The sequence below is a fragment of the Vipera ursinii genome, assembly GCF_947247035.1.
Source record: "Vipera ursinii genome assembly, chromosome: 9".
Classification (NCBI taxonomy): domain Eukaryota; kingdom Metazoa; phylum Chordata; class Lepidosauria; order Squamata; family Viperidae; genus Vipera; species Vipera ursinii.
The window spans coordinates 10,987,696-11,009,938 of NC_139523.1; the positions used below are offsets into that span (position 1 = coordinate 10,987,696).

A 22,243-nucleotide genomic window follows, 5' to 3' on the forward strand; every position below is an offset into this window, starting at 1 on the left:
TCTACTTTGGCTGCTATTCCAGAACAAAACAGATTTATAAAACAAAACAAAACTCCAAGGTAGTGGCAGAATGCCAATAAAAATGTAAAGCCAAATCCATGCATGTAAAACCAGCAGACTGGAACTCGAGATTATCCCAAATGTCTGTATAAAAATAGAAGCTATATCCATCTCAAGCAGCAAGTGTCCCAACAATGCAATATGATTAAAACAACACTACTCAAGATGAGGCCATATAAATAACCTGATAACAGCAGCTTAACCATTAGGGCAACTATCCTGTTTCAGTCTGAGCTGGATTATCAGACTCTGCTCTGCATCTTTCTAGCCTGTCTGATTCAAAGTATCCTACCCTTCCCAATTTTTAAAGCTATTTTAACAACCCTTGATGCTCTCTGAGCTTGGTTGTTTCCTTGCACACATTTCATTACCCAAACTAGTTAGCATCACCAGTGCATTGCATTTGTGCAGACTTCAAACCTTCAAGATTCTGTTAATATAGCCTTACAGTAAAGTAGATTCAGCTCATCTGGTTGTATTTCCCATCTAGTTTATTTGAAAGGGCTGGCAGGAGAGCATAAGAACAGGTATTGTTAAGCACCAGAGAAATCGGGAGATCCAGGCAATTATTGCAAGCTTAAGCTCTCTACAAGAATCTGAACTACTAACGATCAAAGCAATTTGGTGGTAGAGAAGGAATTCACGGTGGTCTGGATTTAAATCTCTTGTTGGTGCAAAAGGGACTCGTGACTGATGATGCGTTTGACCCCTCCCTCAGGCTCAGCCAGGTCATTCTCCTACAGGTAGAATATAATAGCAGGTGAGAACAATCAACCTGCATAGAGCTTAGCAATCAGGGCAGAAATATTCCACTGGTATTCCTTTCTGCAGCTCCTGTGTTGATGGACACCACTAGTCCCCTAGTTGAGCCCAGAGTCAGTCACTCCCTCCTCAGATTGGCAGCTGGTCTTCCTAAATGTACGTTTGAAAGATGTGTTTGCTTCTTTGGACTTTGGCACAGTGAAATTATTAAAGTGAGAAGCATTCTGAATTACTATACAAAATCTGGAACACCACAATGGGTAGAAGGTTACTTACTTATTCTACATTAGTTAGTATTTCTATTTATGAGATTTATCCCATTTATTTAATACTGCCCTTGGCGGTATTGATTTAATTAACATTGTTTTACCTTGCCAGTGGTTCAGCTCCAGACTACCAAATCAGCCAGTGTTATCTTGTAAAACAAACACACACACACAAAGACAACATGCACGCTATTAATGTTGAAACCATTCTTAAAACTAATCCCAGCATTTAAGGGAGGCATAATAGCAGCAACACATCACAAAACACCCGGTGCGGCTTAACCTACAAATGCTTGGCTGAACAAAAAGATCTCTAGGAAGAAACGAAGAAGTAAAGAAACTCAAAGGAGAGAGAGTCACCTCTGTGTGTCTCTATGCATATAATTGTCTTAAACATCATACCAACAAATTGCTTTGGATGTACTGGCCCCTCCACCAAGAGCCTTGGTGGAGCAGTGGGCTAATGCCTCCTTAAGTAACACCAGCTGCCTGCAATTAGTGCAGGTTCGCATCCCACCAGGCTCAAGGTTGACTCAGCCTTCCATCCTTCCGAGGTAGGTAAAATGAGGACCCACATTGTTGGGGGCAATTAAGCTGACTTTGTAATAATGCCGCTTGGGGGTGTGTGAAAGCCCTAATAAGCAGGCATATACATGGAATGGCTACTGCTAAGTTTGTAAGCCGCCCTGAGTCTTCGGAGAAAGGCGGGATATAAATGGAATTAAAATAAATAAATAAATAAAATAAAATAAACTTTCAGCTCAACAGTCTGTTTAATTGGTTACTGGTTAAGCCAAGACCCATTTACCTAAAAACAGGCCAGGCAAGATGCCAGCATGGGGATTGCCTGTGAAGATCTTTTCCCTTGTTTATCTCTCAACAGTTGGCATAGGACCTGGTTCTTGAGGGAAACCCCTCCCCCCCCATCTGTGATCACATCTGCCTGGCTGATTTGATCTTGCAGGCCTGGCATGCTCTGGGTTCCTTCAATTTATCTATTGGCACCCTGGAAGGCTGCCTTCTCTGTAGCAGCGCCTGTCCTCTGGAAAGAGGTCCCTCCCCCAATCTGGATGGCCCCCCTTCTGCAGTTTTCAAGAGACCTAAAGACTTGGCTCTTTGCCCCAGTGTTTAGTGAAGGAGAGGGTGACCCCTCACTCCATCATGCTTGACATCTTTTATCTTTATCCCTTATGTTTTATTGATTTTGTTGCTTGCTTGTTGTGAGTCACTCAGAGTCAGCAAACAATGGTAATAATTCCAGAAGGGTGAAGGGATGAGACGATCTTAATGTTCTGCTTTTCCTTGGATTGCTTGATTGCATTTATATCCTATCTTTCCTCTGGGAACCTAAAGGGGTAATCTATAGAGGTATTGGCACAGATTTAGCCTTACAACATTTAACTTTTCTTGAGGCAGATTGGACTGCAAGCTTATACGTGTTGTGGGAAAGGTGCTGGATGAGAAATCAGGAGAACGTGAGTTCATCTCCTGCCTTCCTTAGGCACGGAAACCAGACAGGTGATTCTAGGCAGTCTCAGCCTTGCAATAGTATCTGTGAGACCTGACGAAGAGATCCAGCCTAGGTCTGGGAATGGTCAGATAAGAGATGGCATAGTCCGCAGCTGGACAGTGGGTGGAGCAAGAGGCTCAGGAGGGACCCTCCCTAAGTTCTTGGACTATAAAGATGATGGTGGGAGAATTGGACTTTCAGTCTGTCAAGATTTTGTTAATATAGCTTTAAGAGGACAGCACCTCAGAGAAAGAAATACTTTGGGGAATATTAAAAAACAGAATATTATATTTCCCAAAAGAATACAGTAATGGAGAAAGAAAATCTTAAAAGGCAGAAACCAGCCCCAGCTCCTCTCCCCCAGGCAGAGGCCAGCTCTGTAGAAATGCAGATTTGATAATCCTATTCAGAAAGGTTGGGGCCAGGAAGCTTGGAGCTGATGAGATTAGAAAGACAAAGACCCCTAAAATCTGCATACCCCAGCCAAACTCTAAAGACATGACCTTTAGGACATAATAGGATTAAACCCACCAATACCAAAAAGGACACCCTTAAAAGCTCAGGTCAAAGTTCATGTCACAGGAACAGGAAACAACTCCAAATGTAAAAGCCCAAGAAGGTATAAAAACCCACCACTCCCAGCAACAAGTGGTCAGCTTTCCCAGAGCCACATTTCTGTCTGGCTCTGCTTTTCAATAAATTACAACCTTCTTTCTAAAGCAGTCTCCATTTTGTTTATTCCCGGCTTGGACTAGACCCTGATGAAGATTTTTCTTTCAGCATAACTTTACAATAAAGTAGATTTAGCTTATCTGGCCATTCTTCTTGTCCGGTCTACTTAGTAAGACTGACATCGTCTCAGCCCTTACCCACCTCACAGTTGTTATGGGGAAAACAGGGCAAGGCAGCATTATGTACCTTGCCTTCAGTTGTATAAAAAACGGAGAGTGAGTTTTTCAACTGATTTCTGTTCAACTTCTTGTATGAACGCAGCCATTATGTCATCAGTGTAATTAGGCAGAGCACTCTGTGTTAAATGCAGGTTCCTAGGGGAAGCATTAGGCCATTGATTTCCTGCAGAGGAAACGTAGTGCCCTGCCTCTTTCAGTTTTATTTCCAGCAATGTACAGACTTCTCTGTACAGCCACCCACTCTGTCTGCTCCCTTCTCTTGCCAAGTGGGAGAAAACCAGCTCTTTCCACTAAATTCTGGCTGTAGGCTAGGGCATAGGCAACTATGGCCTCTTTACAACCTGTGGACTTCAACTCCCAGAATTCCATGCTGGCTCAGGAATTCTGGGAGTTGAAGTCCACAGGTTGTAAAGGGATTATAGTTGCCACCCCTGAGCTAGGGTATTAAGGCAAGATTACCTGATCTGGATTGTAAAAATTCTGTGTACCACCAGATGGCAACAAGGAGCTGATGTTCTGCATCATTGATATGGTGGAGCAAGTGGAGAGTTGGGCTATCAAGATGATGAAAGAAGGTTTAAAAGACCTGGGGATATTTAGCTTGCAGAAGAGAATGTTGAGAGGGGACATGAGAGCTGTCTTCATATACCTGAGGGGCTTCATATTGCAGGAGGTTGGACTTGCTCCAGATGGTAAAACTAGAAATGACCTCTAAGGTCCCTTCCAACTCTGATCATCTGAATTTTTGAAGCCCAGATCTGGCTGTCATCACGAAGGTGTCTTATTTCTTGTCATGCATGCAGATACAGATTTCCCTACCCAAAACTTTGAAACTCTAGTTAAAATGTGCTGGCCTTGTTTATACATTACAGCAGGGGTCTTCAAATTTGGCCCTTTTATGACTTAACTTCAACTCCCAAAATTCCTCAGTGTGCCTGGCTGAGGAATTCTGGGAGTTGAAGTCCACAAGTCATAAAATGGCCAAGTTTGAAGACCCCTGCATTACAGTAATTAAACATGTGGCTTGTTTGATTTTAACTCAAGTATTCATTGAGATTTATGGACTATAACAGGGGTGTCAAACTGGCGGCCCATGGGCTGGATATGTCACACACAGGCCACACCCACCCAGTTCACGTCACATGACGTGATTGAGATTGACACCCATGAACTATAATCCATGGTTTACATTGTAATGAACTAGTTAGCCAATTACAGATTGATAAAGTTTAATAAGTAGATAAATAAGCCAGAGTTAAGCTAATTATGCTTAACACAGTCTGTAAATCCAGTCTTTTGACAACATAATTTGACTCATTTAATATCCGTAACTGCATGCTGCATTTGTTGAAAAATCTGGATTACATTAAAATGCAGCTAGGCAGTTTGTGATTCAGCATGTTGTGAGAATTTAGCCTTTTTTTGTTTTTTTGTAAGTTGTGTATATTGTGTCATGGTTTCTTTATTTGAACCCAGCACAAAAAACAGTGATTGTTTTATTCAACTGAGTTGTGGGTTTGGTATGCTGTGGAAAATCAGCTGATGTACGGTGTGTGTGTTTCTGCGGACAGTGAGCTAGAAGGCAAATGTAAGAAGCTGTAGTGTGATCTTTGCAACCCAAGTCCAAATGTACATTATCACTTGGCCCAATTGTAATATTTAAAATCTATCTGCAGGTTCCAAATAAAAATTCTACATTTTATTCTGCTGCTCTCTTTGCCTTGCAACTTAAATACATGCTATGTTTTAGGAAGGCTACTTTTTCCATTTTTTTGTGATTTCATGTCCACAGTCCTAGTGTAAACTTGAAACCTATCTTTGTCTCCAGCAGGATCTGATTTTCCCATGCAGTCTTAGGTTTACCGAGAAGTCACCCCAATAGAGTTCAATGAGATTTACTTGGGGATAAATATGCACAAAATTGCAGCCTGACACCCTCTATTTCCTGTCTCTGGATGGCCAGGAACTAGTTTCTAGATTTTGCCCTTGGAATTTCAGCTTGGCTTCACTCAATCTCCCCTTCTTTTAACCAGTTTTACACACACACACACACCAAGGAACAGCCTGTTCCCTAGTAATCTGCAAGCTTTCTCAATACTTAGAATAAAAAATGGGACCTTGCTAAGACACTTTAGATCAGGCGTGTCCAGCCTTTTGGCTTGCCTGGGCAGCACTTGAGTAAAGAGGAATTATCTTGAGCTATCTATAAAATAAGGGACGCGGTGGCTCAGTGGGTTAGGACGCTGAGCATGTCGATCAGAAGGTCGGCAGTTTGGCGGGTTGAATCCTGAGTGCCGCGTAACAGAGTGAGCGCCTGTTACTCATCCCAGCTTCTGCCAACCTAGCAGTTTGAAAGCATGTAAAAATGCAAGTAGAAAAATAGGGACCGCTACGGTGGGAAGGTAACAGCGTTCCGTGTGCCTCTGGCGTCTAGTCATGCCGGCCACATGACCACGGAGATGTCCTCGGACAAGTGCTGGCTCTTCGGCTTTGAAACGGAGATGAGCACCGGCCCCTAGAGTCGGAAACGACTAGCACGCATGTGCGGGGGAACCTTTACCTTTACTTATAAAATATATATAATGCAGTTCATGTATTTAAATGGACATAATGTTAAGTTTATGATCTTGTGTGACCACATTACTAGCCGTCCAGGGCTGCAGGTGACCTGGACATGCCTGTTTTAGATGCTCCTCATAGGAAATTGTTTGGCCCAAACTGGGCTCTCCCTGTTAAAGCAACAATTGGTATATAGATATTCCTCGACTTACAACTACAATTGAGTCCAAAATTTCCATTGCTAAGCAAGACCGTTAAGTGAATTTTACCTCATTTTACAATCTTTCTTGCCACGGTTGTTAAGTGAATCACTGCAGTTGTTAAGTTAGTAACATTGTTGATACGTGAATCTGGCCTCCCCATTGATGTTGCTTGTCAGAAGTTCGCAAAACATTATCATATGACCCTGGTTCATTGCAACCATTATAAATACATTTCAATCAGAACAAAGCTGGAAGGGACCTTGGAGGTCTTCTAGTCCAACCCCCTGCTCAAGCAGGAGAACCTGTATCTTTTCAGACAAGTGGCTATGCAGTCTCCTCTTAAAAACCTCGAGTGATAAAGCACCCACAATGTCTGAAGGCAAACTGTTGCATTGGTTAATTGTCCTCACTGTTAGGAAGTAGGAAGTTTCTCCTTAATTCCAGGCTGCTTCTCTCCTTGATTAATTTCCATCCATTGTTTCTTGTCTTGCCTTCTGGTGATTTGGAAAATAAGTTAAACTGCTCCTCTTCGTGGCAGCCTCTCAAATACTGGAATACTGCTATCATGTCCCCCCTAGTCCTTCTTTTCTCTAGACTAGCCATACCCAGTTCCTTTCTCCCCCCCCCCCCCGTACGTTTTTGTCTCCAGGCTCTTAATCATCTTGCTTGCTCTTCTTTGCACTTTACTGCTAAGCTTGTAAGCCGCCCTGAGTCTTCGGAGAAGGGCGGGATATAAATGGAATAAAAATAAAAATAAAAATATATATACTTGCACGCAGGACATGGCCAAAGTGTGTGTGTGTGTGTGTGTGTGTGTGCGCACGCGCGAATGGAGCTTAAATGGACTCCAGAAGATGGTAGAGGACAGGAAGGCCTGGAGGAATGTTGTCCATAGGGTCGCGATGGGTCGGACACGACTTCGCAGCTAACAACAACAACAATAGGTAGAACAATGTGCTTATTCTGGGGATTCTGCCATCTCTCCGAAGGGGGGGGAGAGAGGATAGACTTTAGGCATCTTCAAACAACAGGGAACATTTGAACTGGGGGAGGGAGGGGGAGTGACAGATAGGATTGCATCTTCATTTACAACAAAAAGGGAAGCAATAACCATAAAACCAAGGAGAGTTCCCTTTCCCATGGAAGGGCCTGACATCTGACCAAATGGATGAGGGGAGGGGCTGAAATGGGAATGCTTTATATAGGATTGAAATGTAACTTTGTTAGATTCCGTCTTGTATTGCAACAATCGATTCCATCCTAGTAAACATTTTCCTTTTGGACTAAACTTGCATCCAAGAGTTCTTATTTCCTAAGATGTGGATTGAGGGTGGGTCCTGACAGATGCTAGGAATGGTTAGTGGAACAAGAAGGGGCCAACATAGAACACGCTGGCTCGATAACATCCAAGCTGGCGGCAAAGTTGAACATGCAACCCTTGAAAGATCTGCTTGAGCGGGTGGCATTGGAGAGCACTTCCCGATCAAGTCGCCAAGAGCCGGACACAACAACAACAACAACAACGTAAGATGAACGATCCGGATCGAAGCCGCTGCAACGGGGCCCTGCCAACCCAGCGAGTCTCCTCCGGAAGCCCCCACTTTCAACAGCAACTTCCTGGCGTCCTCGGCGCCTCGCACTGCCCCGGGGAAGACCGACGCCAAGCAACCGAAAGCAGCGCTCCAACTGGGGCCCAGCCATTCCCGGCGCCAGGCGCGCTCGAGCCGGCCCTGCTCGGCTGGAAGCCGCTTCCTGCTCGCCCCGCCGCCAAGCGCGCAAGGCCGGGGCGCGCCGCGCGGTGCCTGCCGCCGCCTGGCACCGACCGGCCAGAAGCGGAGGAGACCTGAGCCACCGTCCGGCGGCCGACTCTGCGCGCCGGTTCGGGCAGGATCTCGGCGACTGGAGCCTCCCACCGGCCTCTCTGGGCTGAGCCCGGCGAAGGAGGAGCGAAGGCGGGGTGGCCCCGGAGCGCGCAGAGAGAAAAGAAGGAGGAGGAGAAACAAAAAAAGTTTGCTGGGAGTTTCTGCAGGCGGAGGCGAGGAGCGGGGCTCCCGCCAAGCATGGACGCTCTCAAATCCGCTGGGCGGGCCATCATCCGCAGCCCCAGCATCGCCAAGCAGAACTGGGCCAGCGGCCGGCACAAGAGTAAGTCCCCATACCCCCGGCGGGAGCCTTTCCTTCGGCCGCTTCGTTGCTCCGCTCGGGGCCTTCCTGGCTCGGAAGGCAAAGGGGGACAACAGAAGAGAACAACAGAGCTGAAAGGGGCCCTTAGAGGTCTTCTAGTCCAACCCCCGGCTGATCCTAAGGCTTTTTTCTGCAGGGAGGGGCAGGGGAGGGGGGGACGAGGATGAGGGCGTTTCGCGGGGGAGGGGAGGGAAAGGAAGGGGGTTTTCCCGTGGCGGCCGGGGATTTCCCCCCCCCACACACACACACACCCAGCCGCTTGGATCGGGACGCGGGATGGGGGTAGCGGGAAGCAGCGCCGCGCGAGCCGCGGGAACTCCAGCCGAAGCCGGGAGGCGTTTCTGCGGCGCCAGAAGTAACTTAGTATCGGCGGAACTTTTTTAAAAGCGCCCGGCGGCTCTCCTGAAATAGCAACCGCGTACGGGGTGTGTGTGTCTTGTGTGTGTGTGTCTGTGTGTCTGTGTGTCTTCATTTCCTGCTGTCCGGTGTCGGTTCGGGTTCTAAGGACCGATTGGAAGAGCGCAGTCCGTAAGCCAGGGGTCTTCAAACTTGGCCCTTTTATGACTTGTGGACTTCAACTCCCAGAATTCCTCAGCCAGCAAAGCTGGCTGAGGAATTCTGGGAGTTGAAGTCCACAAGTCATAAAAGGGCCAAGTTTGAAGACCCCTGCCGTAAGCGGTAGCTTTAGCGTCTTCGGAGCTGGCTGAGGAATTCTGGGAGTTGAAGTCCACAAGTCATAAAAGGGCCAAGTTTGAAGACCCCTGCCGTAAGCGGTAGCTTTAGCGTCTTCGGAGCTGGCTGGGGAATTCTGGGAGTTGAAGTCCACAAGTCATAAAAGGGCCAAGTTTGAAGACCCCTGCCGTAAGCGGTAGCTTTAGCGTCTTCGGAGTTGGCTGGGGAATTCTGGGAGTTGAAGTCCACAAGTCATAAAAGGGCCAAGTTTGAAGACCCCTGCCGTAAGCGGTAGCTTTAGCGTCTTCGGAGCTGGCTGGGGAATTCTGGGAGTTGAAGTCCACAAGTCATAAAAGGGCCAAGTTTGAAGACCCCTGCCGTAAGCGGTAGCTTTAGCGTCTTCGGAGTTGGCTGGGGAATTCTGGGAGTTGAAGTCCACAAGTCATAAAAGGGCCAAGTTTGAAGACCCCTGCCGTAAGCGGTAGCTTTAGCGTCTTCGGAGCTGGCTGGGGAATTCTGGGAGTTGAAGTCCACAAGTAATAAAAGGGCCAAGTTTGAAGACCCCTGCCGTAAGCGGTAGCTTTAGCGTCTTCGGAGTTGGCTGGGGAATTCTGGGAGTTGAAGTCCACAAGTCATAAAAGGGCCAAGTTTGAAGACCCCTGCCGTAAGCGGTAGCTTTAGCGTCTTCGGAGCTGGCTGAGGAATTCTGGGAGTTGAAGTCCACAAGTCATAAGAGGGCCAAGTTTGAAGACCCCTGCCGTAAGCGGTAGCTTTAGCGTCTTCGGAGCTGGCTGGGGAATTCTGGGAGTTGAAGTCCACAAGTCACCAAAGGGCCAAGTTTGAAGACCCCTGCCGTAAGCGGTAGCTTTAGCATCTTCGGAGCTGGCTGGGGAATTCTGGGAGTTGAAGTCCAGGCGTCTTAAAAGTTGCTAAGGTTGAGAAACATTGGCTTATCATTCTGTAAAGCCCCCCCTCCCCCAAATATGCTTTTTTTTTAGGACTACAATTCCCAGAAACCCCTAGCAAGTGATCGTGCTGGCTGGTTACGCTGGGACGCCCCTAGTCCTAACGTCATCTGGAGAAAGAGAGGGTCTTCTTGAGGGCAAGTTCGGCAGGCTTTGCTATGGGGCCCGGCACGCCTTCTTCAAAAAGGTCTTGTAAGCTGAAAAGCCCTAAGAGTGCAAAAAAAACCCAACACGGAAGTGTCAAAGAATAAGGCTTTGTACCCCTGCCTTTCCCAGTACACCAGCCTCCCTCTCCATTTGCAACCGACATAACTGCCTATTGCATGAGTGATGTTGCTGTAACTTCTGTTGTTTCCTTTGTTAAAATTTCTACCGATTGTTGAAGCAGGGCTTCATCATCCTCTTTTGCGCTCGGATAGGACCCTATGCAAACCTTAAGCGCAGTTCCTTGGCACGCTGATGTCTCTGCGTTTGTCTCCCTGGGTTGCACAGGAAATATAAAAGACTCTTTAATGGTGAGAGATTCAAAGCCTCCTTTAGCCAGGGTGAGTAAGCCACCATTAATCCCCTATCAGGCTAGGATTCTACACAGTCTTTACCTGGAGTCTTCCAGATTTACTCCCATTTTTAACTTCCAGAACCTTGGTATCTAGGTCTTGACATCCAAAGCATAGGCTTGCAAATTCCCAGTTGAAAAATAAAATAAAATTCCACGGGAGGTGATCCACATCAGTGAACATTTGATATTATGAAATCAGACCGTTTCTTCCTTAACTCGCTGTACCTATTATTCCTGGTTAGCAAATTGAGGCTACCCATTCATGAGATGCAGCTGATGGTTGGGTGGATGGAACAGCAAGAGGGATTTCTTTACTAGATTTAAATGCCACTCCAGTCAGAAGTGACTCTTAAATGGCTTACATGCTTCCAAACAGTAATAGGATTAAAAACAAAATGTAGCAACAAATGTTCATTATCCAAAGACCCAAGAACAACGATTACACCTATAAATATTCATTCTCCTTGAGGGATCAGGTGGAACTTTGAAGGCCCACTGAAGCAATCGGGATCTGCCTTAATTGGTTTCCCAAAAATTAACAGTGGTGGCCCAACCTGGTATCTGGGAAAGATACTGCTCCAGAGAAGGGGGTAGTTATGTTGTTTTTTTTCCCTGTGGGTTCTTATTATGGGCCTTGCCGTGAACTCCAACGATTGGGATAGTGAGATAAGCAGATGGGAACCCAGACAGCTGTGATCTTCATTCAACTGAATAGATCTAGTTTGAAAAGAGCAGGCTCCACTGATCAGAATGATGTAATTTGGGCTCTTCTATTTATAAAACGCCATCACCATCCGTTGTTGTCCTTCTTTTCATGTATGACATATCATCTTAATATCTAGCGAGGTGACTTCTTGTAATTCATGAGGATGCAGAGAACAATGGACCATTCCTCCAAAAATGCCCTGCAAATCTGAGGGGGTTATGAGCTAATGAGGGAATTTATTGTCTTTTGTGTTGTGAAAATGGATGGAAATAATATGAATTGTCCAGATTTCTTTTGAGGGAGGAGGGAATACAATGAATGTTGTTGAATAAAAGAGTAAAAGGGGTATGAAATATTTGTCTAATTCAGGGGTCTCCAAACGTGGCAACTTTAAGACTTGTGGACTTCCACTCCCCGAATTTATACTGCCTGGGGAATTTTGGGAGTTGAAGTCCACAAGTCTTAAAGTTGGCAAGTTGGTCTATTGTATGCAGAGTCCTCTAATGGTTTGTTAATTGTTGGTGTATTTTTAAAGTTCATTTCTTTTAGTCATGGGATGTATTTATCACCTAAATACTAGGACTCATATTTCAAACAACAACATGTAAAAGTAAGATAACGTAGTGGACATTAATAAAACCATTTGAGCACCAGTGATTCTATCCTGATTAAACTGTAAAAGTCTTCCGAAAAAGTACACATTTTTGAAGGCTTTGTCTCTTTCGGAAACTTGAACTTTTTCATATCTCATATTCCCGCCCCCCCTCACAACCAGATACATTGATTCAGGTGGACAACAACCACTTTTTGGAAAAGTTATTTTTTTTTCTGAATAGACTTCTGCTTCCTAAAATACTGGTAGGAATCATCCTTCCCACCCATCCTTCCATATATTGCATTGTTATTGTTTTTACATAGCAAGTTATAATTAAATTTTAAGTGAGCAACTCTACTGTTGCGTGTCATGTAAACACAGACTTGATGATTGTAACCTATTCTCTTTCTGGAGCACAATGATTTAAATGGCCTCCTTTTTTTCCTCCTCCTCCTCCTCTTTCTTGTTTATCTCCTTCTCCTATTCTCTTCTTTCTTCCCCCTCCTCCCCCAGATGAGTAGTTACAAGTAGTATAAATAAATAACATTGTTCTCCTCTTCTTCCTTGTTTTCCTCCTCCTCTTCCTTCTTAAATGAAAATGAAGTACCACAAATAACAAACTTTTTTTGGGGGGGAACGACTAACTTTTAGCATTATGCCTCCTCAGACACCACTCCCCCCCTCACTCATTTATAATTCAATGTGTCATGCAAATAGATGGGATTAATTGAATAAGCCATGATTAAGTTATCCCTGGGTAAAGTTGCCTCACAGACAGCCTGGGTCAGCAAGGAAGGTTGGCTTGGAGACTGTTAATGCTTGGAAAAGGCAGAGCAGTAGATCTAAAAGGGCCCTACAAAGTTTTCACCTACCGGTAGTAGTTTCTGGAGCCATTGGCAAGTCTCAAAATTCTCAAAAGTTCTCAAAAAAAGCGAACTTTTGCATTTTAGCAGAGGTTTTGGAGGCATGAAAATGATGGCTGACACAATGCCTATAGACTTAATAAATGGACGTTTGGTTCAGTTTAGGGGGGCAATTTCTATAGGTTATTATCAAAACCCCTTTTTTGTCATCTGAATAGTGAAGGGGGGTTGTTGTTTTTCTGTAGTGGAGCTCCCAAGAAAGACGCTATCTGCCCTCTATAATGTCTTCCTACCCAGCTTCTGCCAACCTAGCAGTTCGAAAGCACGTAAAAATGCAAGTAGAAAAATAGGGACCACTACGGTGGGAAGGTCACAGCGTTCCGTGCGCCTCTGGCGTCTAGTCATGCCAGCCACATGACCACGGAGACGTCCTCGGACAAGCGCTGGCTCTTCGGCTTTGAAAGGGAGATGAGCACCGGCCCCTAGAGTCGGAAACGACTAGCACGCATGTGCGGGGGAACCTTTGCCTTTACCTTTTACACTTAGTTATTCAATGTATATAATCACCCATCCAAAGTCATAACTATGGGCGGCTTACAAAAAGAACAAATTCAGTCTTAAAACATATGAAAGCATATAAAATCAATACAGTGCAAGCTACCATCATTCCAGCTGAATAGCTGCTTTTATATTCTTAGACTTGATAGCATGTTCCGATTGTGCTGTTTTGATTTATTCTGCTTTTGCAATTTGCTGCTTTCACTTAACTGCTACCTGTTTCACCTTTATCTATTGTTATTGGTAGCTATCCTGATGTATCGCTTGAATGGTAGAGGTTAAATCATGCCTGGCTGTTTTTGTTCAGGCCTTTTAAAACGGTGTTTTTCTGACTTTTAGCCTGTGTCTAAAGAGGGATACTAGATGTAAAATTTTACAGCATGAATTAGCTGGGGCCAAGCTCTTGAAAAATCATTTCCTCCCATAAATATTTGCCTGGAATGTAAGATTATCCTCATCCACACATCTTTTGTTTGCCAAGTTAGAAAAAAAATCCTTAAAAGGATTGTATTAAATATACTTGCAGTCTGTTTAAAATGCCTGCAGTCCAGGAGCGGATTGTCAGGACCCACCCCAAACCACGTCTTAGGAAGACAGAAACTCTTGGAGTCAGTTCTAGTCCAAAAGGAATCTTTACTAGGACATGCTTGGTTGTGGGAATACAAGACAGGACTTAGTATTGTTTTACAAATTGAAATTTTATAAAGGGTACCCAGTTTAACCCCCCTTCCCTCTCAACCCCATTTGGTCAGCCCCCATCCTTCTACTTCGTGTCAACCCTTTTGTGGGGGGGGAAAGGAACTTTGAATCTTTATGGTTATTGCCTTCTTCCTCTCCCCCTCCCTTTTGATCCCCCAGTTCAAAAGGTTTCCTTGGTCTTTGAAATAACCTAAGCCAGGCTGAATCCACATATGCTCCTCCTTGGGAGATGGCAGAATCCATATTGGGGGGGGGAATAATGTTTTAAACATACATTTATGAATGTGATATAAATGGATTCTGACACGGATAACCTGTTGCCTCCTGCACTTTGTAAGACTACAAGACCCACAATGCTTTCCCATTGGCTAAGCTTACATGAGGCTACATCCAGCAATCTAGACGTCATTAGCTGGCTCACATATTTAATCTCTATAATCTCTATTATGCCCCATATCACTGACGGGAGGGACCTAAGTGAGTTCTTAGTACAGTACAAGTGAGATTCAAACTGGAGAGTTCCTGTTCTTCCAGCTCAGCTTCTTAGTCACCTTCCTGTAATTTATAACCTTCCTATTTGGTTTTAAAACATAGCAGTTAATAGTATAGGGTAGTCATAAAAGCCAATAAATTATGAAACTCAGCTTCTGATTTTTCCTTTTTGCTGTATTACGTGGATAACCTTGTGAAGTTGCTTTCAAAGCTGTAGGCTAGTCAGAAAAGTTTTTTTTAAAAAAAAACTAGAAGAATGGTTAACCACATCCTGTTGTATCTTTAAAAGAAAACATAATGTAGAGGCTCTAAAAATCTGTACGTTCTTTATAAAACTGGAGTAAATGGCCAAACCTGGTCAGTCGGTCAATGTTTCTTGAGTCTCAGATCTCTAGATTTTTTTTTTACTTTGTTATATTCTAATTTCATGGCAAATTTTGCAAAAAGGAGTTTTGTTGTTCCTGTTCTCTTTTTCCTGTTCCCTTAAAAAAAAAGCCTTTAAAATGATCTGGAGTGATGAAAAGGTGACATCGGAAGGCAAATTATTTGGACTGTATACAGGTTGTCCTCGAGTTACAACCGTTTGTTTAGCAACCACTCGAGGTTACAACGGTTACTGAAAAAAGTGACTTATAGCCAGTCCTCGCCCATACAACCGTTGCAACATTCCCACGGTCACCTGATCAAAATTTACACACTCTGCAATCAGCATGTGTTTATGATGGTTGCCAGCATCCTTGGGGTCTCACAATCACCAGGGGCCTTCCAAACAAGCAAAGTCAATGGGGAAAGCTGGATTTGCTTAATGACCAACTGATTTACTTAATAACTGCAGTGATTTAATTAACAACTGTGGCAAAAAGGCCATAAAATGCGGCGTGGCTCGCTTAACAACCCCCTGGCGTAGCAATGGGAATTCTGGTCTCAGTTGTGGCGGATTTTGTATTGATTGGCCTCATTATCTACCTCAGGGGTGTCAAACTCGCAACGTCACGTGACGAGTTGCGACATATCGCGACTTTTTTGCCATTGCTAGCAATGGGGTGGGCGTGGTTTTGCTGTGATGCATCTGGCCCGCGGGCTGGCAGTTTGACGCCTCTGATCTACCTCAATTTGCTGTCAGAACTGCAGGATGTGTTACTTTTAAATATACAGACTTCGATCTGTCTGCCTTGTATTTTGAACACATGATGTCATAGCCGGATCTAATGTCCTTGCTCTCTGGGATTCTAAGAATCACTCACAACCACTTTGTGATTCTTCCTTGTTGTCATGGACTGCAGGGGTCCCCAACGTCTGGTCTGTGGACCAGTACCGGGCTGCGGCCTGCCAGCAACCGGTCCGCACAAACAAGCAAAGCCCCATCCGTGGCATGCAGGCAGCACACAAAACCATGCACTCTGGTCCGCGGAAAAACCTCTCTCCACGGAACCGGTCCCTGGTGCCCAAAAGGTTGATGTACTGGATGTGACAGACTTCCAAGATTAAAAGCCTTGCCTTGAATTGTGATTCACATCCGTTGCTTCTCATTCTCTTTCCCTTCCTCTACAGCTGACATTATGATCTGTAAAGGTTTACTGTGTGCTGCAACACGTGAAATGGAGTGCTGTTGTTTTGTAGAAGGATAAAAAATAATCTTGAGGATGTTTAAATCGTGCTCCCCCTCAGTGCAGGATTTACAAACGTTAGGCACCACGGTGAATGTCTCTTGACAGGCAACTCTTTAGTTGTGGCTTAAATATTTCCAGCAAAAGATACTTTCCTGTTGATTCTAGTCCAGCCAGTTCCAACAGTGTTTCTCAAACTTAGCAACCTTAAGATGTGTCTATTTCAGTTCCTGTTGTTGTTGTTGTTGTTAGTTGCGAAGTCGTGTCCGACCCATCGCGACCCTATGGACAACGTTCCTCCAGGCCTTCCTGTCCTCTACCATCTTCTGGAGTCCATTTAAGCTCACGCCTACTGCTTCAGTGACTCCATCCAGCCACCTCATTCTCTGTCGTCCCCTTCTTCTATTGCCCTCAATCTTTCCCAGCATTAGGCTCTTCTCCAGTTCCTAGACTTAGTAATTTCTTGCTAATATTTAAATATGTCTTTGGGAGACAGAAATGTGGACCTTTAACATTTAGCATCTGTCCTTAAAATTACAATTGTGTGTGCATGTTTCAAAATGTACACCTTTCCCCCCACCATAACATTGTTGTTATTACTATACTATGATTTTGATTTGGTGATGTTTAAAAGAAGAAAAGAAAGTATATCTGGTGTGCATATTGCCACATTTGCATATCCATGCACATATTGGGATCAAGCAGAAATGAGAATTGATGCTCTGCCTGTCTCAATATTACCAAACAGTTGTGGATACAGATCAGAAATCTTAGTTTTCCCTCTTCAGACCCTTCTCATAGCCAAATATTCTAAAAGCACAATTTCCCCACATTTGATACTTTCCAGATGTGTGCAGTTACAGCTTCCAGCATCCTTGCGCCACGTGTCATTTGGCCATAAGGGCTGGGGGTCATGGAACTGTATAGTTCAAGACACCTGGAATGTTCACTATTAAGATTCTATTATTTGTGCCTGTTTAACTGATTACAGGTCTTCAACTAATGAACACAATTAGGACCAAAATTACATTGCTAAGCAAGGCAATTCAGTGAGTTGTGCCCAGTTTTATGATCTTTTTTGCCATGGTTGTTAAGGAAATCTCTGCAGTTAAGCGTCTTGTTAAACAAATTCAGCTTCCCCTATTGATTTTTCCTGTTGGAAGCTGGCTGGGAAGGTCTCAAATGGTGATCACGTGACCTTGGGGATGCTGCAGCCATCCTAATTACATGCCAAGTGTCCAAATTTTGATCATATGATTGTGGAGATTCTGCAACAGTCAGAGAGATGTGACTGTGACTCCCTCCTTTCCTTCCTTCCTTCCTTCCTTCCTTCCTTCCTTCCTTCCTTCCTTCCTTCCTTCCTTCCTTCCTTCCATTCCTTCTTAGCCTGAATTAGGCCAAATGAATAACTATTTTTCTGCCAAGAGCTACATTCCTCAAGCTGTCTGGACATGTGTGCCAGAGACAAGAATGGACTTCTATGACATGCTCCCATCCATCTTTTTTTTTCCTTTTAATACATACCGTATTTATCTTACCTGTTCACTAGCTTTTACATCCACCCTTTCCTCCAGGAGTGGTGTGCAGAACATCCTCTCCTCCAGTTTTTCTAAGCAGCAACAGCTTGTGTGATAGGTTGGGAAAGACCAGCCAAAAGATCAGCAGTGGAGCTTTGGAGACTGAGGTTTAAGATTTGAATCTTTATCTCCACAGATATATTCTAATATTTTAACCACAACGTCAGCCTGATTTCTTTCTCTTCCTTTTGCTTCCCTTCATTTCTGCCTCTCAGCAGGTATCTAACAGAAAAGGCAAGTAGTTTGGTTTCTTGCAAAATACTCATAAATTAGGTTGAAAGCCATATTCAATAAGTCCTTAGGTTGCCTATATCTGACTTAAGATACTATTCAAGACTACGCTTGGTAAAGAATTTGTCCCCACTGAGATGGGTTTTATATATGTTAAAAAGACACAAATGTTTAATTTTTAAGGTTAGTGTCTCCGTTCTGTACCTAGTTGGGAATAGTTCTCACGGATCATGCCGCATCTTACATAACTGAAGCCAAATGACACTTCGTTTACTTGAAGAAAGATGCACACGGGACAATTTTTAAACATCTTGTGATTCTGCTAGGTAAATGCATGTTGACCTTCAAAGGAGGACCTGGCCCTGTTTCTTTTGAGCGTCTTTGAAATGTCACTTTTGGGTGGGAAGCCTGAGGAAAGGACAAGGACACACAATAAAGGACCTTCAAAATTAACCAGCCAGATGGTTTCTTATCTTGCAGACCTCTGTTGTTTTCAATCCTTGACAATTCTTCAGAGGTTTCTGTTAAAGTTTTAGCTGCCTTCATTCCCGTCCTCAGTCATGTGCTTGCGTTAAGCCAAAGCAAGCTGAACCTGGTAGGATGCATGGGTCTGAGTTGGTCAAGAGAGTTTAATTCAGAGCCACAGTCTTGCACAGGCTGAACTGAAAAGGCTGGTCATTGTGCTGGAGGTTAGATTTGTCCAAGTTTTGCACGGGAGAGGGATTTTTGGTGGATTAGGCTTTCCTGTTCATCAGAAGTTGGGCTTTATGCTTGGAATTGAGATTGTACCCAAGAAAGGTTTAAGGAAATGTGTCTTGCCTTCCCTGTGGCCTTATTTCAATATATCAGAGAAGCATAAAGCGGTAGAAAGAATGATGCAAGTTCTGACTGGTAGTGAGTTTTTAAGAGTTTCCTTTTCTGTGTGTTTCTCTTTGTAAATATAAAATCACCTGTGCCTTTAAATAGAAAGTTGGTATGCAGGGAACGTGCTGAGTCAGAATCTTTTTAATGGTGTGCTAGGGATTTGTCTCTGGTCCTTTCCACTTTTTCCTGTCTCTGCAGATGTTTGTACAATAAAATTTTCGCCTCTTGTTCAGAATGGAGAATATTCTGCAATTTTCTGTCTTTGGTTGACTCTACACAGCAGGTAGGCTGTTTGTACCCAAAGCCAAAAGAAAGAGGTGCTAGTCTTCTAAGAAATACATAACATACACTCCTCCCATTGGTATTTTTGTGTCCAAAAAGTCTTTTCAGCCTGGCCACTTAACCCTATTATAGTAATATTTAAGCAGCAAATATAAATTCTTTGATGCTTAAATGTTGGTCTTCTGTATCCTTCTGTCCTTCAGGTTGTTGGGACTGTTACTTTTAAAATTCCCATCCAAAATAGGTTGTGAAGAAGTTTTAGCTCCAGTTGTTTAGGGAGGGAGGGCCTCAACCTGGAGAAGTGTATGGTAAGTCATCTGCAAGTCTTACTTCAAGGATTATTTTGTAGGTCAAGGTAATAGATCCACCTTTAGAAGTCTCCTATGGACAACTAGCCTGCTACTGTATGGCAGTTGAGTTGACTTGGATCAAGCAAAGGACCACAAGAAAGAAAGTCATAAAAGCTGATGGGAGTCATTTCAGAAATGAGTGAAATTCTCCATTTCTTTAGGGGCTGTTGACTCAAGTTCCTTTAACCTCCATAAAGGGAGTAAATAGCAAGCAGAAACATTTCAGGCCTTATTAAGTCGGGATAACTGGCATAACTACAATTTCTAGTCCTGAAATGCATGCAAAGTTTGTTCTTGGTTATTATCTCTTTGGCTGAAAAATTGCCACGTTATGAGATTCTTGTAGTTTTTTTCTCGGAAATGCAACCTATTTAACACATTGCCTGAATTGCTTGCTGCTTTGTCTGACACATAAAAACAGACGTTAGAGATGCACGCCTCCAAATGCTCAGTCTTGCGGAAAGCGATACAATGAAGTGTTTCCCATGAAACTGTGACTGGCAGTGGGTTGATTATTTTCTAGACATAGAAGTGCTATTGATCCAAAAGGCAAGCAGACTTAGAACATAGAATAATAGGAGTGGAAGGGACCTTGGAGGTCTTGTAGTCCAACCCCTGCTCAAACAGGAGACCCTACACCATTCTGGACAAATGGCTGTCCCATCTCTTCTGGAAAACATCTAATGATGGAACACCTACAGCTTCTGGAGACGAACCATTCCACTGATTAATTTTTCTGCCGGGAAATTTCTCCTTAGTTCTAGGTTTGATCTCTGTTTAATGATCCTGCCTTCAAGTGCTTTGGAGAATAGGTTGACCCCGTTCTCTGGGATAGCCCCTCAAGTTTTGGAATGCTGCTCTCATGTCACCCCTACTCCTCTTTGCTAGAGTAGACGATGGTTCTCTTTTTAAGTTGCCCCGTCACCAATATTTCAAAATCCTTTGTTCTCTGTTTCCCTCACTTTTCACTCTTGATCTAGCAATCTGTGGTCACAGTGTGGATCTGCATAATTGCATTAATCCATGGTTTAAACAGGAACACTAGTTAGCTGGGTTTGCACAACAGGTAAAGCTAGAAACCAGACAAATCACGTGACTGCTTAGCAGGCTGCGTGAATCCAGCAAGACTCTGATTGTTATTTTTTTCCTATTAACTTACCACAGAGGTCTGAAACTGTGGGCCACATGTAGCCTTTTGATTCTATTTTTGCAGTCCTATTGCTATCACATTACCTAGCCAGGCAAATACATATTATTGGTTCTAAAAATAAGACTTCATCTCTGAACCTGCACTGGGGTCTTAAAAGGATTTTCTTCAAAAGGGTCCTCACTCTGAGATCTTTGTTTAGTACCGAATATATTTCTCCCATAGAAGGTTCACATATTCAGTGCATTTTAATTCCCAGCAAACCCCCACTCAAAAAAAAGTACATCTTTTCCTTAGCTTTTTAATTTTATGTGGATGATGTATGATATTCAGCATTTATGGATAATAATTCATCTCACTGTGTTACGCTGCTTTTCCTAGTTGGCTGTTTAATGTTCTGGTATATGCCTATTGTAATTTTCAATTGTCACAAGTCAAACGGAGAATTTGTCAATGGATGGAAAGGATGCAATGAATAACAAAAAATTAATGCAAGCGGTTCTTGCCTCCTCCCTATCTTTTCTAAAGACGGGCCTTTAATTAATGTTTAATAATAGCTCTGGCAGTTCTAGGTGAGTGAAAAATCCCTCTTTGTTAGAGGTGCAGAGAATTACTTGAAACTTTTCTGGTCAGGTCTAACTTTTAAAAGCATTTGTTCTTGACCAGGATGCAAACGGCTAACGTAGCGTCATGAAATTGAGGTTGCCAATGGGAGGAAAACGATTGCTGTCTCGTTTTTTTAGGGATGGGTCTTCAACTTCTCCATCTACTTCGTAGCTCTGGGAATTTCTGGGGGTTTTGTCCAGGTGCTCACAGGTGCATTCCTACTCAGCTTTTTGGGACCTGCCACACTTGGAGAGCCAGTGTGGTGTAATGGTGAAGGCACCAGGACAGAAAGCAAGAAACCATGAGTTCTAATGCCATTTTTGGACAGGAAGCCAATTGAGTGACCTCGGCTGAGTCTTCCTCTCTGAGTCCTGGGAAGGAAGCAATGGCAAACCACTTCTGGAAACCACTTTCCCTTGCCAAAAAAACCTGTAGGAACGTGTCCAGGCGGTTGCCAGGAGTCAACACTGACTTGGAGGCACACGCACATACACACTTGGTGAAATGTTCCTGTTGGCTGGTTTTGCTTAAATTGTGATTGCTGCCCATTGTTGATCCTCAAGAAATTCATTTTTTTGCTTTGGCAGTCCTTTCTTTCTCACTTGGTGGGCAGGGAGAAGACGGATCAGGATTTATAGAGAGTTATACCTGCAAAGTTTATAATTCTGAATTCTTTCATGAGTACAGACTGAATTAATAAACAAAATAATATTTCAGTGATGAAGATGCAGCAGCAGTGGACAGGCCAAGCAGTTATTTTTTTATTAATTTAATTAGGGAAAGGATGCAGTCAGGATCAAAGGGGATCATTTGGCTGTAAAAAGAAGGTTAAAGGACATTGGTGGAACTGGGGCCGCAGGTTATTCCCCCTCGCCTTGAGTAGCTTAGTTTTGAAGCTTAAGTTTTTGTTTGTCCAGCACCCTGGGGTTATGTTTATCTTTACTTCCCATTTTATAATGTGCAGGGTGTTGTGGGTGGAACCCCTTTGCATCTCAAACTGAAGGATGTGGTAAGC

General features: G+C 43.8%; 1 protein-coding gene across 1 annotated transcript in view; it reads left to right on the top strand.

Annotated features, from left to right (window-relative positions):
* Nucleotides 1-8,120: 8,120 nt before the first annotated feature.
* The window catches only part of LDLRAP1 (low density lipoprotein receptor adaptor protein 1), a 68,331-nt gene continuing 54,208 nt past the window's right edge, over nt 8,121-22,243 (top strand). Inside the window, exon 1 of the mRNA XM_083369808.1 lies at nt 8,121-8,416. Within this exon, the coding sequence (XP_083225934.1) occupies nt 8,332-8,416 (85 nt within the window). The 5' untranslated portion in view covers nt 8,121-8,331. The remainder of the gene's footprint in view (nt 8,417-22,243) is intronic.